Source organism: Vombatus ursinus, unplaced genomic scaffold, assembly GCF_900497805.2.
Source record: "Vombatus ursinus unplaced genomic scaffold, bare-nosed wombat genome assembly UNPS02015175.1, whole genome shotgun sequence".
Classification (NCBI taxonomy): Eukaryota; Metazoa; Chordata; class Mammalia; order Diprotodontia; family Vombatidae; genus Vombatus; species Vombatus ursinus.
Genome location: NW_020954953.1, coordinates 26,441,646 through 26,458,621, shown reverse-complemented (window position 1 = coordinate 26,458,621; position 16,976 = coordinate 26,441,646). Strand labels below are relative to the sequence as shown.

At 38.1% G+C, this 16,976-nt stretch overlaps 1 protein-coding gene across 5 annotated transcripts in view; it reads right to left on the bottom strand.

The window, feature by feature from the left end:
• Positions 1 to 16,154, bottom strand: part of LOC114031420 (protein quaking) — a 193,290-nt gene extending 177,136 nt beyond the window's left edge. For 2 of the 5 annotated variants that reach the window (XM_027846493.1, XM_027846495.1), the window contains exon 1: positions 15,729 to 16,152. In XM_027846493.1, coding sequence (XP_027702294.1) covers positions 15,729 to 15,870 — 142 coding nt within the window. In that variant the 5' untranslated portion in view covers positions 15,871 to 16,152. Of the gene's footprint in view, positions 1 to 15,728 lie in introns of all 5 variants that reach the window. The other 3 variants (XM_027846490.1, XM_027846492.1, XM_027846494.1) reach the window with 2 other exon arrangements.
• Positions 16,155 to 16,976: the final 822 nt, after the last annotated feature.

Below are 16,976 nucleotides of genomic sequence, written 5' to 3'. Positions count from 1 at the left end.
AGAGAGAGAGAGAGAGAGAGAGAGAGAGAGAGAGAGAGAGTGTGTTTACTTACACATACACACACACACAGAGAGAAACCCGGGAAATTGAGTAATTTACCCAAGGTCAGTCATATACCTTGACATCTGGAACTAGAAGTCAGATCACCTGACTCCTAGATCAAAATGTAAGTCACTTTCCACTGCACCATAAGTGCATTTACAACTACTAAAGTTAGTAAAAGACGCTATCATTGTACTGTCCTGAGCATCATATAAATTAATGAACTGATTAAAGTGACTTTTGCAAAAGATTTGTCCCTCACTTTTCAAAGGAGAAAAATGCTGCTTTTCTATTCTGGAAAGTAGGGAGTACAATTCATTTTACTCATGGAAAAAATTCCCTTTCATGAATTAACAACCCCATCTACTGGAACTTTAGGTATTTGCCATTAAAGGATATTAGACACAGAATGAACCAGGTAAGAGATTTTGGCATAAATAAAATGCATTAATACACTAAATTTGCATCTGGGAGCTTCCTCCAATCTCATTATACTAAAAAATATAGAGGACTACACCTCTTATACTCAATTAGGTATTTCACTAGGTGCACACCTGCCTTATCTTACCCCCTCCCCATTCAAGTCCTCTATTTTTTTCATAATGAAGATCCCTCATTCAACTTCACCCTACATATCCAAACAGATGCAAAATTTTGCCACTTCTATTTCTACAGTACCTTTTCTATGTATCCCCCTCTCTCTATTCACATAGCCTAGTTCAAAATCTCATCATGTCTTCTAGACTAATGTAGTATCTTCCTAGTTCATTCCCCCACCTCAAGTCTTCCTCCTCTCCAATCCATCCTCCACACAACTGCAAAAGTGATTTTTCCTAAAGCAAAGATGAGACTATGCCACTTTCCAACTCAACTTCTAGTGGCTCCCCATATCACCTCAAAGAAGAATTCAATGTAAACTCCTCTGCTTGGCATCTAAAGATTTTCATTACTTGGATTTGATCTACCTCTCCAATTACTCTCCTTCATGAACACTACAGCCTAACCAAATTATCTTTTTTAAAATGTTCATCACACACAAATATCTCTGTACTTTACCACACTGGCTGTTCCCTGGCCTGAAATGCACTTCCTCTTCACTTCTGCCTCTTATAATCCAGATTTCTTCAAAACTTAGCTCAAGCACTTTCTATGGAAAGCCTTTCCTGATCCCTCCAGATGCTAGTGCCTTAGTATGTAACTAAACACCTTATCTACTGTTTGGCTTTTGTCTTTGTCATCTCCAACTATACTAGCCCAGTGCCTAGCATATAGCAGGTACTTTTTAAAAATGCTTGTAGGATTAAGATGAGTCAGAAGTTCCAGGAGCTGAAGTCATAAAATTTCCTGGAGGAATATAGGAAGCAAAGTCAAGGTCACTGCAATATGGTCTGAAATCCAAGGAAAGAATCTTCATGGCTAGATTAAGAAGTGCTTCCTTAACCAAAAGTCCAAATGTAAAGGTAGAACTGAGGCTGAAAACCTCCAAAAGGGAAAAGAATATTAACTTAAAGGTAAATGTAAGAGTTTAAAATACAGAAGAGATGGCCTCTCAGCTATAGGGCAAAAATTGTAGTACAGGATGTAAGTGCTACAACCACAACAGAATACAAGTACAATACAGCCCATGGCCTTCTGGGTTGAGCTAGTAATCCATAGCAGAGGGAGACAGGGTTCTGGAGGATACTAAGAAACTCACCAGGTACCACATTAATACTTCAGATTAGGAGCCTGAATAGCTTGTTCTCGCCTCTAATCTGGACAGGGCTGCAATGACAAAGAGTAAACAGGCACCTTTAACTCTGTTAGCCAAGCTATCCAATTCAAATGGCTACATTTTAGTAAGGATAATAAATCTCTGCTCAGTAAATCAAAACTTTTCTTTCTTTGTCCTTTTGAATTTTTAAAACAAGGAAAAAAAACAGGAAAAATGAATCATAACAGAGTCCAGAAAAGACCAAGGGAGTTATCATTCACATCCTTCCTTCCAAAAGAGACCTGTAATACCACCTACCATGGGATTTGATTTCTTATATTTTAACTTACACATTATTCTGCTAATTACTAGCTTAAAAAAACAAAGAAAACACTTTTAAAAGAGGGAAGTCATGTGCTTATTATATCAGATATAAGATATATAGTAGAGGAAGAGATTGATAATCTGTAATACCATTTTCCCGGGGACCTACATAAAGAGAAACTGAGGTGACAGAATAAGTGCTGCCAACAAACTAAGGGATCAAGTCCATGGGCTATGGGGAGAGAAAAAAACAGAAAAGAGGGAAGTGGCCTATAACCAGTTTCAGAAGACTTAACATCAGTGTGAAGGAGAATACAATAGGCCAGAGAGTACAATAACAATGACACTGTTCAAAAATTATCAAGCCAAAGAGCAAGGCCACATCTGTAAGTGAGTGCTTCCCTCTGCTGACCTAGCTCTCAATTAATCTACACCTTCATAGATGGATTCATGAGTTTCTGTGGACAAAAAAAAAAAAAAAAGAATATTACCTGATAGTTGACCTGATGACATGCAGTGTTTTGGGTTTTGTTTTTTTTTGTACTGGACTCTAGGCTGGTCTCAAGATAATAATTTATTAATTAGACCACTCCTGAAGTCTTTCCAGTTTGCTAGGCCTATTAAGAGTTTGCTTATATAACAACAATAAAACAATCAAAAATGACGTGAAATCACAATGATCAAATGCCCTCTTGCTTACGAAGCAGTGCTACCTATAACCACTGGGGTCACTAGGCACCCCAAGTTATTAGACTGTGAGCTCCTTGAGAGCAGGGACTGGTGTTATGGGTTCTGGTTTCTTAGTGGTGATTCTGCTGCTGCTGCTGTTGTTGCTGTTTCCTATTCCCCAGAACTTAGCACTGAGTGCCTGGTACATAGCAGGCACTAAATAAATGCTTGTTGACTAGCTGACCAACAGGACTCAACCTACAGTTCAAGGTAGGTCTGGCTTTCCTGGTAGTAACAAATATGATGTTTAATTTCTAAGAGAACAGGACAGTGAGCCTTTAGGTGGCTGAAAAAAACAGATCAGCTCATATATCCTTGAATCAATAAATTCAATGAAGCTTGAAAAAAATTATAAGGAGCAAACTTAACCCCAAAGAAGATATATGATAAGGTACCTTACCTTTCCCACCTCACCCCCCTAACTTCTGTGCAGAGGCAAGGAACTAGGATATGAAACACTACACGTAAAATCAGACTTTTTAGTTTCACTGTTCTTTTTTCTTCCTTTTTCTTCTTTTTTATAATGGATGGCTCTCAGGGACAAGGGGGAGGAGGGGTTGTGTGGATACATTGGGAAAGATAGGTGATGCAAAAGATATAAAAAATATTTAACTGAAATTTCTGCAATGATGACTGTTATTCAGATAAACCCCATGACTATGGCTATTATCCAAAAATACTAATGTAAGTTTTCAAAATTTGGGGATTTCAAATTTTACAAGCACATAGTGCCAACTCACCCAAGCACTGATGCAGGCATGGCTTCCCAAACTGAAAATTCCTCTCTGTTAAAATTACATGTTGTTTATCTGCTACTTTATGCTACTAAAGATTTGAAAACTCTTATATGGTAAAATGTACATGTTACTGTTCTATTCAGGCAAGCAAAGAACTATAGTTCCTCATTTAATTACTGTGCAAATACCTACACATCAGCTGTCATCCCTGAAGGTTTTGGCCTTAGAAAAGGAATCTAGTGGCTATCTACTGCAGCACCCATTTCTAACCAATTCATCATCATCAGTCTTCTTGCTGACACTTTTCAGTGCTGCCTAGCTGACAAATTGCTCTGTTATTCATCCTATGTTAATCTCAGGCTGATGCAAGTATACCTTTTGGACTTCAAACACTTAGCAATATTAAAACTCTACACAACTAAGCAGTCTAAATGAGCATCAAACTGTCCATCTGTAATGGAATTTCTTCATGAATAATCATGACGAAAATATAGTTACTAGATAAATATTGGCTAGGTTTAATATACTATGGTTATCTGAGTAGTATATAATACCTGAGACTATCCTTCGGTTTCCCCACATTACTATAATGAATGAGTAAAAATGTGATACACAGACCCTCAGAAGTCTAAGGTGAGTATCTCTCTTAGAATACTCTATATTAAAGTATTATCAAGTCATTTGCTTTACTTCATAAAGCAACTCTAATCCTCCTTCCCAGCTAATTCAAAAAGTTGTTTTTCCACTTCCACCAATATAGTTGTCAGTAGTTCATATTTCAGTAACACTTCTACTTAACTTCTATAAAACAGATTAAAGTCCCTATAACTCTTCAGATAGTTTATGAAGATCAATGTTTTATAGTACAATTTTATTTATTGAGTTTCTAGTCTTAAAATTTAACAGTTACATATATAAAGTTTTTTAAAACATTACAAACTACAAAATTAGTTTCATAGAATGCAGATGTCACCTTGTCAATAGTTGGTCACTAAGCCAGACTTAGTTGAAATTAAAGCAGTATAAACTGCCACAGACTATTGCTATCATATTCTGATATTTCAAAAGTCTGGCAGCATACCTCTCTGCTATCTGCATGCCTTCAGTACCCTATACTAAAAAGTAGCAATAGCCTGTTTTGGCCATTAGCAGCATACACGAGTATATATACATGTAGACACACACATACCCTGGGAGTTTCACTATCAGTTCCCTTTGTATACAAAAAAGTTTGCAACCCTACATTAGATGGTTATGGAGCACTAAGAGTACTGAACTTCAGAAGACCTGGGTTTGAATCCCCTCTATGCTACTAACTCCCACCTTGAGTTAATCTTTCTGGCTTCATTTTATTTACAAAATGAAGGAGTTGGACTACATGACCTCTAGTCTCATCCAGCTTTAAATCCTATGATCCCTAGATGTTATTTATAACCCTGACTTTGGATGCCATGACATGGAACCACTTTATAAGTAAAATTATTTTTAGAGATAGCATGGAAGAGCCCTGGACTGAGTCAAAACTATCTGGATTTGAGTCACAGCTCTGCCACTAAGTTGAATAACCCCTGGTAAATGAACCACTGAGCCTCAGTTTCCTCATCAGGAAAAGAGGGATAATAATCATATCTTTCTTCAGAGGCTTCCTGTAAGGAAAATACCTTATTATGAAACACCATTTAATTTTTATCTTTATTATTAACTCTAACATTTGTATAGTGCTTTAAGGTACACAAAATCCTTGATAGCAAAAAAATCCATAAGGTAGATGATGAAGTAAACAAGAATTTATTAAGCGCCTGCTATGTGCCAGGCAATTTGCTAAGCGCTTTTCAAATATTATGTTATTTGATCTTCACAACAACCTGTGTGAGGTAGCTGCTATTATTATCCGTATTTTACAGATGAGGAAAATGAGGCAGACAGAAGTTAAGTGACTTGCCCAGGGTCACACAGCTAGGAAATGTCCAAGGCCACATTTGAACTCAGGTCTTCCTTAATTTCAGGCCCAGTGCTCTCTACACAGTGTACCACCTAGCTGCCCAAATATTATTCCCATTTTGTAGACAAGGAAACTAAGGCTCATAGTGCACTATTATTACTAGTGTACTTTAATTAAACATACTTCAATGGGGTCCAAGAAAGAAAAAGGCAAATACCAAACTCCAATCTACAGCAAATGGCCACATTAAAACATTCTAGTGTATTGACTAACATTAAACTTCTCAAAATGTAGTTCAAGAGACAAGCAATAAACCAAGAATTATAGTCTGATAAATGTATAACGCAACATTTCTAAATAGAAACAAATTATCTTTCTACATAAGTGATGCAAAAAGTTCTACGGATACCCCAGCAGGGGATTTTTATGGAATAGGTGTTACTAAAAAATAGGTTAAGTAAATTAGTATTGCAAAGTGGAGGAGGGATAATAATACAACCATATCTTTCTTCAGAGGTTTCCTGTAAGGAAAATACCTTATAAGTCTATAAAACACTATTTTATTTATTTAGGTAGAAGGGGTTGGAGAACAAGATGGTAAAATAATTCTTAGCTGAAGCCTTTGGCAAAGCAAATAATCCCAATTTGGATTTTTAGAAATATATTTTTATTTATGGTAAGCCTTTCAATAACCAGAACCCTCAAATAATTTTTCACCTAAACTACTATGGAAGAAAGAGAGCTAAATAAAAGCATTTTAAAAGATTTTTATTCAAAAAAATATTAAAAGACTTTTAGATGAAAAATTTTCAACAAGTATACTAAACTTCAGGTTAGTATACGTTTCAATTAAATAATGCAATCTATTCACTCTATGAGATTTGTTAAAGCCAATACATGTGATTTTCTACAATTCACAGCTGAATAATTTTGAATGAATGCTCTTAAACAAATACCAAGGTTTAAAAAATCATTACATCTTTGGAGTTTAGATGTTACATAATTCAGGTTACAGAAATTTGTTTTTAAAAAAAGTTTGTGTAATTCACAACTTTCTTCTCGATTTTGACAACAGACGAAAATGCCACTTTCAAAAAACCACGACAATAACAATCTCTCAAAGGCAAAAAAATGTACATAGCACACAGATCATGGAGTCAGATCAATGACCTAAGAGATAGATACAAGCCCATCATTTAAGATGAGGAAACTAAGTTCTAGAGAACTTAAGTAGTGTCAGTGCTAGGATTTTAAAGAAAGTTTTCTGGCTCCACATCAAATAAATGCTCTTTCTACTATAATGAGCCTTTCAAAAATACCATGTCTTTCCACTACCTTTTCTCATTCTCACAATAACGGATTAGTCTAACTTAGTAGCAATCATAAAACTACCTTATATTTTTTATTGTTTTATAGTATTTAAAGCATTTCTGAAAACATTTTCTCTGGGGTATAAATAATTCTATTAAGTATGCACTCTCATTTTAAGAGTGAATAAACTGAACCTCAAGTTAAAGTGACTTGCCCAAGATCAAATCATAATTAACTTGCGGTGGGGGCAGGGATAGGGGAACAACTGGAACTCAGTTCTTCTAACTCCTAATTACATGATATTTCCACTCTACAACAATGCCTCCAACCCCATTCATCCTATCAGATTTCTCTCCATACTCACTAAGGAAAAATTAAAACTGAAAAATTTTTAAGTCTAATAAAAACTTCCATTAACAAATATACAAGACGTTTTTTTAAAAAAAATGAACACTATCTTGTGCAAAAAATCCAATTAAATAAAATCAGACTTATGAAACAAATTATTTGCATTTTTGCATTTCCAATTCCAATGACAATAGTAAATTTTCCTAGTATGTTGGAATATTTTACTTATCATCCACTGGACAAAGACTAAAAGTCAGAAAATCTTAAAAAAAAAAAAGCTACTAACTCATTGACACAGCAGGCTAAAGGTCATAAAGAGCTTTCTTTCCTCACAACTACCCTGTGAAGTAGGTAGATATTACCATCTCCATTTTACCAATAAGGAAACTGAAGCTTGAAATATAAATGAGGTTAACTGGATTCAAACTCAGGTCCTCTGACTCCAAATCCATATACTAGATGTCCATCCTAACGCCATTTCAAACTCAACAGCAGGGGGAAAAAAAGAACTCTAACCTTCCTACCTAAATTCACCAATCATTTACATTTTCTTATCTCTGTTGAAAAGGGATAGTTAGGCAGTACAGTAGATAGAGCAAGAGCCTGGAGTCAAGATGATTCATCTTTCCGAGTTCAAATTTGGCCTCAGACACTTACTAGCTATGTGACCCTGGGCAAGTCAGTTAACCCTGTTTTGCCTCAGTTACCTCTTCGGTAAAATAAGTTGGAAAAAGAAATGGCAAAATACTCCAATATCGTTGCCAAGAAAACCCCAAATAGGGTTGCAAAACCCCAAATAGGGTTGCTAAGAGTCAGTCATAACTGATCACGAAAATCTCTACTGAGAACACCACCAAACTTTCAGTAACCCATGTTTAACACCTCACCATCCTTGATTCTCCCTCTTCCTCCCTCTCCCAATCCATACCCCACCAGGTCCAAATTTTATTAACTGTACCTCTAAAACATCTCTCACATTTGTGCCCTTTTCTACACTAACACTGCTATCATCCTAGTTCAGACCTTTTTAGCTCTCCCATGAATTACTAAAACATCTTAAATAGTCCTCCAATCTGTTCTTCAATTAACAAAATAATTTTCTAAAGGCCTGAGTATATCACTCCCCTGATCAGTGCAGCTCTAGTGCCTCTAGAAGGAAAAAAGAAATGTGTAGAGATAAATACACACACACATATCTACATGTGCATGTTCCTCAGGCTGGCATTTAAAGCCCTCCACAATCTGGTTCCCACCTCCCTTTTCCAGACTTATTTCATATTACTCCCCTTCACATACTCTAGATGTTCAAGACAAACTGATCTATTTTTCGTGACATCACACAAGCTGTCCAGCAAGCCTGGAATAACCTCTTAACACCACCACCTTCTTTCCATGCGCAGGGTAACGTGCCACTTCCTCCAAGAAGACTTCCCTGATTTCCTACCTTGGTTTCTTGAAACTCATATTTTCATATTGATTTTCATATTGCTTTCCCTATGTACATACCATCTCCCTAAATTTAGAAGCAAGTTCTAAATACCTTAAAGTCAAAGACTATTTCATTTTTATCTTTGTATCACAAGAATGTAGCACGGTGTCTTTTACACTGCAGGTAAAGAACGTCTGTGAAACTGAACATCTAAATTCTAAATTCAACACATTTTAAATGCACCTCACCTCATTCTGAGCAATGAAAACTATGGGGACCTGGCATGAAGTCCATGTTATAAATCAAAGAATTTTTTAAAACCATGTAACCCAAAAACACCAAGAAAAATCAAGATCTATGCCAATTCTGGGAGTTCACTACTCCAAGTTTGAGATAGTCCAGTTTACTGTCCGGAACATAAAACCAGCACTAAATTAACTTATTTTATCTAATTATGAGTACTGCAACTGAGGTAGTATTTTAAAATTCAGAAAATAAATTATTGGACAACAGAAACTATTATGCTTCTTAGCTTTGTGCCAAATACACAATAGACACTCAAAAACTCAAACTGATTAAAACGGAATGGGTTCTGAATTTTTTTTTTGAAGTTTCATAAAATAAGCATATTTCCAAGGAACAAAGTTAGGTGGTAAGATTAGATTTTACCTTTTCAGAGCCATTTTAAAAAAAAATGGAATGAACTTTTCCCTCAGCTCCCAAAAAAGTACTGTCACCATTTTTCACGGCTAGCAACAATATATAACTTGAACTCTCAAAAAAGTCTGAAATATTTAATGTCATTTCAAAATTTTCCTAAAAATAATACATCTGTTAAATTAACATTTCAAAGAAAATATCTGTAGAGATACAGAAAACCAAACTAAACTAAATATTGTTTTAGAATTTATAGCCATTTATTTTGGCCAATGTACTAAGCATCCAACATATTATTTAGCTACTAAGAAGAATTTCCTGTACAATTCATTAGCATTTGATTGAGGTTAGAATATTAATTTTTGTTTTCTGCTTAAAATATCAAAAGTCTTAACTGGGGAAAAAAAATAAAGGTCAAACTCGAACACAGATAAACTGGCTAGCTGTAACCAACATATTTTTGGCTATTGATAGAGAGATTTACATTGGAAACTAATTAACTTTCTATTAATTGAAAGTTACTTATGGAGATGAAAAGCATAAGCTGTTTCACAGATGGTATAAATATTCCCTAACAACTCAATTTTTTTTAAATTTGCATATACAGTCATACTCAAAAAGTATCCAGGTTCATAATCTCTCATTATTCCATTAGTAAGAGTATGTCTATCAGTTATGTAAATTTTAAAATGTGAGAATTCTCCTTCCGTATCCATCAAAATGCAAATTTTCCAAAACGGCCCACATGCCATTCATTAGCATTACATAATCAATTGGTTTAAAAAATATTAGTCCTGCATTAATAAAATGAAATACAACTTAACTATGTTTCCTGATGCCCACCCAGTGGGTAAGCTTTTGCCTTTTAGATGCACCAAAAGTCATTTAAATGCTTACTGAAGTAGATTAAACCATAAATTCCGCTTATCTAACATTGTCCCTCTAAATTCACTGATCAAACCATCATGTCACAAAATACTGTTTCATTGGTTGGTTTTTTTTTTAAAACAGAAAAGAGACATTTTTCATCATTCAATGACAATATGAATTCTCTGAGGGGTAGATCTCTTTTAAAATGCAGATATGAAGATAAGTTATGAGGCAAGAAGATTTGGTGACCTCAATAAAAAACTTCTGAATTATGCTTAATTCGATTGGAAGAGGGCATTTTTATTAAAGGCTTTTCTCCTCTTCTTAAAAAATGTAATTCATCTATTTCTGTTGCAAATTCCTGCTATACATAGTCAGCTTCAGTTGTCAACCCCATCAGTCAAAAGACAAGCACCAAAAATCATTTACAAGTGAAATTAGTCACCATTTTTAATACAGATCATCATTCTTTATATATCATATTGTAAAAACCAATCTTCTCACCTATAAATGACCCTATTCCTTTGATATTATCTCAATCATGTTATGTAAACATAGAACAATCAATTTTTACTAGTTCTTCAATGTAGCAAACGGTTTAAATTCATCAATAGGAAGGCAGACCTAATTCAGTCTCACTAGTTCGTATGGATATTCTATATGTACAGTTTTTGCTTTACATAGGGGAGTTAAAACTTCAACTTCAAATACTTTGAATTACTATAACCTATAAGATAAAATAAATTCTGTCAAAGCATTTCCCTTTTGATTTTCACTTTCTATACAGCTGCTGACACCTCCTGGGTAACAAGAAAAATATCATTTTTTAATAACCTAATAGGTTACTATTCTTCCTCTTACTATAACTTTTAAAGTTTTTTTGTATAAAAACAATCTTAGTTCCTAAATAGATTTTTTATTTAACATCAGTTATATCTTTATCACAAGTTATTATAATTTGCAAGAGTAAAAGTAGCTTCCTATGCTTCTGATTTTCATTTTTCTCTTCTGAGTGCTTATGCACACATACATGTAAGTACAGGTGTATATATAATGCTAACAACCAACACTTTTGCGTTAGAGTTAAGCGGTGGGGGACAGTAACGTCTCTGAAAAGAATTTCAAGAGGATGCAATATTGTTGTTTTACATAACCATCATTGTGATTCTAAGTATTGGATTAAACAATAAGTATAATCGTGACAATATACGTTAAATACTTAAGATAGTCTGATGAATTACATGACATTGCAATTCAACTATTTAAAAAAAGGCTGCATTATCGATGGAACATCAAAATACAAATTAAATGGAAAGTTTGAGAACACTCAAGTGCAAATTCTGTTCACTTCTTCTGAAATGGGAAAAAAATTCAATTCAAACTGGTGTACTAAGTCAGAAGGATGTTCAATTTAAAAAACATTGACAAATAAAAATTGAATGTTTAAATAAGTCTAGTATAGGATGGATTTTATCTTTTCTCTGTATATACCCAGTACTTACATCACCTTACATTAATAGTAGTAGGCATTAATAAAGTTTTAAGTTGATTTTTTTTTCTTTTCTTCTAAGTACTCTTATTGCATATGGCATTCTCACATGCATAAACACTTTTTCAAATAATCAAAAATTGAAAGATTATTAGGGGCTATACAATGTTTCCTATTACATGTAAATGACTTTTCTATGGTTGTCAGCAGTTTTTCCCCCTCCCCCCCAAATACGATGATGGATTAAAAAAACTTGTCAATTAGTGGCTTTTCCTTTGCCCTCCATAAATAGCCTAGAGTTGTCTCATTTCCAAGTTTTAGTCTGCCAATCTGATGTTCCCCAACTTAGTTCAATCCTCTAATTTAAAACTTTATAAAATTAGCATGTTTTAATTGTTTTCAAGGTCTTTCACAAAGAAGTAAATGTTTTAAATTTTATCACAATTAGTATTCCTAATGGACAAATTCCTTTCCACTTGAAAACTACCTCCATGACAAGGCCAATAAAACATACGTTATTTCTCTGCTTTTATATCTGTTCCAAACACAGTTAGATTCAAGCAGTTTTTCAGTCTATAGTAATTTGAACATCTTACTGCAAAAACTGCAGCTCTAGGTTGAATCAATCTGACCACTAAGTTCTGACAATACTACTTATGAATAAATTCCAGGGACCCAAATTCTGCATAATATTTTATAGACAGTATAAATTAATCCAAAATAAACTTGTTCTAAGTTTTTCTTAAGGGTGCCAAGGTTTTCATAATTAGTTACATAACTGAATGACTATTATAAAATACACATACTCACAAAACAGCCAAGCTATTTTAAAATATTAATCATTGGCAATTTTAAGCCTAAAAATTAAAATGCTTAATGCTCTACTGCAAGATTTTTCTATACAAGTCAAGTAAAATCGCAAACTACTGGAACTACTTTGTTTTATTTATTAAATTCACTATCTTTCTTCACTAATCTTACAGAAACAAAAAAGCATTTTTATCTGCATATGAAAAACTTGTTTTGGAACAAAAGTAAGAATAAATCCTAACCACAGAGTCTTGACAAAAATAATTTGTTTGAAACAATTAAAAACACATCAAAGGAAACAAGAACCGCCTAAAGTCACATTTAAGTATTTTCACAGAAAAAAAAAACATGTTAAGTATTTCAGAAATAGTTAAGATTGATATGCATAGTACATGTATATATCAATTTACACTCAGAAAAAAATCAATTTAGATTCTGGTTAAGTTTAACATTTCTAACAATTGCAGGAAAGTGTTTATTCCACACTAAGGAAAAGCCCCTTTTCCGGCAGATTTGGGCTGGTCTGATTAAAAACAATTTAACTTCTTAGTCATTATGCTGTCCATTTTAAACATGCTTGTTACCATGTAAATGAAATCTTTACACTGGGGATTTGAAGAAATTATAAATCAGAATAGATTCAAAGTGATACTTTAGGATTAAACTTGATTGTTATTATTTTAGTAAACATCAGAAGGAAAGATCTTTTTTAAAGATAAATTGTGATTTTCAACCTTTAAAATTAAGAGGAAAAAAACCCAGTGTTTGCTTCCATTTCCAAATCAGGAAAAATGGAAGAAAAAAAAAGGTAAACTTTGTTTCTCTAGGTTTATTAATTTTCAGTGCCCAAACTTTTTTTTTTAGGATTTAAAGAGGCAAAAGTTAACAAGCAATAGCTAATTGTAAAGTATTGTTTATGATTTAGCAAAGATTAAAAATACTTAATAGATTGAAAGGCTTTTGAAAATTCATGTTAAAATGCAAGTTCTATTAGTATTTTGCTTTTTTCTTGTTATGCACAATAAAAAATGTTTTCAGAAATATTCCTTAAGTATTGAGATTTCTCATAATTGTGTTCAATATTCTGTTGAAAAGTTTGTAAATTAAATTTGAATTTATAACATGAAACCACTAGCAAACAATCACAAAATACTGGTACAACTTTGTCTTAGATCATTTTTATCTCCTTTTACATCTCTTCGATTGCAATGCCTTACTTGATTCATCCTAAAATATAACTCGAGTAAAAAACGCACTATTTCCAGAAAATTCATTCCTGAAATCACAAAACTTAATCTTTAAATTTGCCAAGATGAAAATCTCAAGAGACTATTTCAATTCGTAGGAAGTCTTTAATGAATTTTAACAAAATCTGTGCCAATTATCTATATGAAACATTTCTATGCATAGTGGATAGGATTTTCAAAATTTCAACAAATCAATTTAGAACAAAGATTATGGGAAATCTTATCAATTCTGCAAGCTAACATTCCTCAAGAAAAAAATAACTAGCGCCCCTTAGTGCTCACATTGGGAAAGACTCAACTTAAGAGTTCTGAAACTTTTTTTTTTTTTGGACATTCCAGAAAGTTTTCTGCCTCCACAATTCTTCCACTCAACTGCCAACACAAATAGGAAAAAGCAGAAATACTTAAAGGGACAGTTTAACTTTTCCGGTACTTCTAAACACTCACAGGTTAGATGATTCTATTTAGAGTGGAAAAAGCCAATTTGAATGTCTGTTTTTAAAAAACAAATTTAAACAAAAAAAAAATCTCAGTCATTATAATGCGTTTAAATATTGCTAGTAGTTCCGTGATTTCCAGGACTACAAAGGCCTTTCAGATTCTTCTTTACCCATTTTTTATCACAAGGGACATTTCCGGTCTTTTGTTCTTTAGTGACACTCAAAACTGACTGGGTTTCCTCCCACTCCCATACTCCTCAGTAGGATACTTTATATAAATTTAAATAAACTCGAGATGTTTCTGAAACTTTAAAAATCCAATGTTCATCTTTATTATCCTTAATTTTGTTCTCTTTAAACAACCGGTAAATTTTCTTAATCACCAATCTCTTTGCTACTCAATTTCCATAAAGCATCCAACAACCATCTTCTTTCACCGCGTCCATAAAACTCCACAAGAGAAATCAAAGCTCCAAACTTGGGTTGGCCAGAGCCGTTCTTTGGATCCCTAACTATAGCTTCTGCTCTCAACCTCGGTCCCCCAAACTGCCTGCTGCTTCCTTTCCAGAACCCCCTCCTCTATCCAGCACGACAACGCCTTCAGGCACATTATTTTCACCTCTCATTTGACTTTCCCCTCCCCAAAAAGTGAAGTTAAACTCGAATGGTTTTCGTTTCCTCAAATCAAAAAGGACAAAATGCTCAGTTGTCATTTTGTCCTCCCCCCCCTTCAGTCAAATTAGCACCTCTCCGGTGGCATTTCTGTCTAAGTATAAACAAAGAAACGCCACTTGGTAACTTCTCGTGGAACATTTGCAAGCTCTACAGACTTTAAACTGAATTCCGCCCTAATCTGCCAGGAATTCCACCAGGCAGAGCAAGGCATGGGTAGTAACGGGCAGGATCTGTTTCGAAAAGGTTAGGTCAAACTTCCCTTTCGGAAGAGAGGGAAAGGGCTCGGCGGCAGAAGGGACACCAGGAGACACGCGGGGCCCCGCGCCCCCTTCCCCCCGCGGTCCGGGGGTCCGGCGCCGGGCTCCGGAGAGGCCACTTCACTGGGTAAAAGGCTCCGGCTTTAAAGGCACGCCGCCACTACCCTCTCGGTTTTCCCATTTTTCTAAAAATCAGACTCCAAGCCGCAAGGGCGGCGGGGGGAGGGGGGAAGCGGGGGATCGGGACGGGGTCGGTCCTCCTGCTGCCGCTTTCCCTTCCCCAAAGCAACTAGAGGGATTGAAAAACAAAAAACTGGGGGTTGACTGACTGGAAAAAGATGGGGAGCGGCCGGACAGGGCCCCGGCCCCTCGGTCCTCCAAACCAAGTTTTCCACAGCTCCCCAGGAGCTTCCCGAACACAACCTCCAGGCAGGGCTGCCCTTCGTCAGGCCCCGCACTAGCCCAGGACCCCGGCCCCATCGCCCGGCTCTCCAAGGGCCCCGCCCTCCCAAGTGCCCCCCAGACTTTCCCGGAGCTTCGAAGCCGCTCGGGCCAAGCCCCCTGGGGCAAACAGGACCTGGGCCTCGACCCGCCGCCGTCCGCCCTCGGGACGCCGTGCTCTCCCCAAGTCGCCCCCCAGCCCCGGGGGGCTCAGGAAGAGGCGGCGGTGCCGCCGAGGCAAAAACGGGGAACCAGGCTGGGGGGGGAGGCGGGGGGAGCCTTTTACCTTCGTCCAGCAGCCGCTCGAGGTGGTTGAAGATCCCACAGAAGTTGGGCAGGCTGCTCATGAGCTTCTTGTCGTTCATCAGCTGCATCAGGTAATCTGGGGTCGGCTTGGGCTTCTCCTTCGTTTCCATTTCCCCGACCATATTCCAAGCCCCGCAGCTCACACCGCCCGCCGCCACGGAAGAAAAGGGGGGCACAGGGGGCGGGGGGGCGAGCCCCAAGAAGCCGGGGGCTGCTCCGGGAGGGTCTGCAATCTTCGCCCGCAGCGGGGAAGGAAGGGGACGGGAGGAAGAGGAGGAGGAGGAGGAGACGGGGGGGCAGGGGGGGAAGCCGACTGTCCCCACAGCGCAGGAAATCGAACCGCCCGCTCTGCCCCCCCCACCCCCCGCAGGCACTTTTCCCTCCCGCGGCCGCTGCTCCCACAACGTGGGTCCCGGAGCCGCCGCTCCCGCCGCCGCCTATGCTCCCGCCGCCTTGTCCTCGTCCTCCTCCTCCTCCTCCTCCCGCCGCTCGCCGCTCCCGGTGCTGCCTCCGCTGCCCAGCTCAGCCCGTCCCCTCACGAGTGCCGGCGGGGTGGGGAGGGGGGAGGAGGGGTTATCTCCGCGGGGCCCCGCTCTGGGCGCTGGGGGAACCGCTTTCGCTGGGAGGAGGAGGAGGAGCCGCCGCCGCCGGGGTTGTGGTTGCTGCTGCCGCTGCTGCTGGGGCTGCTCGTTTGGCTTCTCTCAGGCTGCTGCTGCCTGCTCCGCCGCCGCCGCCTCTGCCGCGGGCTCGGGGTCTCTCTGGGCTGGTCCCCGACGCTGCCGCCTCTGCCGCTGCTGCCGCCGCGCACTGACTCTCCCGCTCCTCCTCCTCCTCCCCTTCCTCCTCCTCCTCCTCCTCCTCCTCCTTCTCCTCCTCTTCCTCCTCCTCACTCACTTGGCTGTGGAGTTCGCTTCAGTTCAGGCGGCGCTGCCAGCAGCGGCGGCAGCAGCGGCGGCGGCGGCGACGGCAGGGGGAGGGTAGAGAGGAAGGGGAGGGGAGGGGGAGGAGGAAAGGGAGGGGAGAGAAAGAGAGAGACACTCGAGGGGAGGGGGAGGAAAGGGAGGGGGTACAGCGAGGAGACCCAGGCGGGGCGGGGCGAAGGGGAGGAAGGGGAAAGCGGCCGTTAATCCGAGACTCGGTCGGTGTCTTCCCCACACCCTCACGCACCCGCTCCTCCCTTCCCTCTCGCCCTCCCGCTCACCCCTTTCTGCCCTCTCTATTCCGGGCC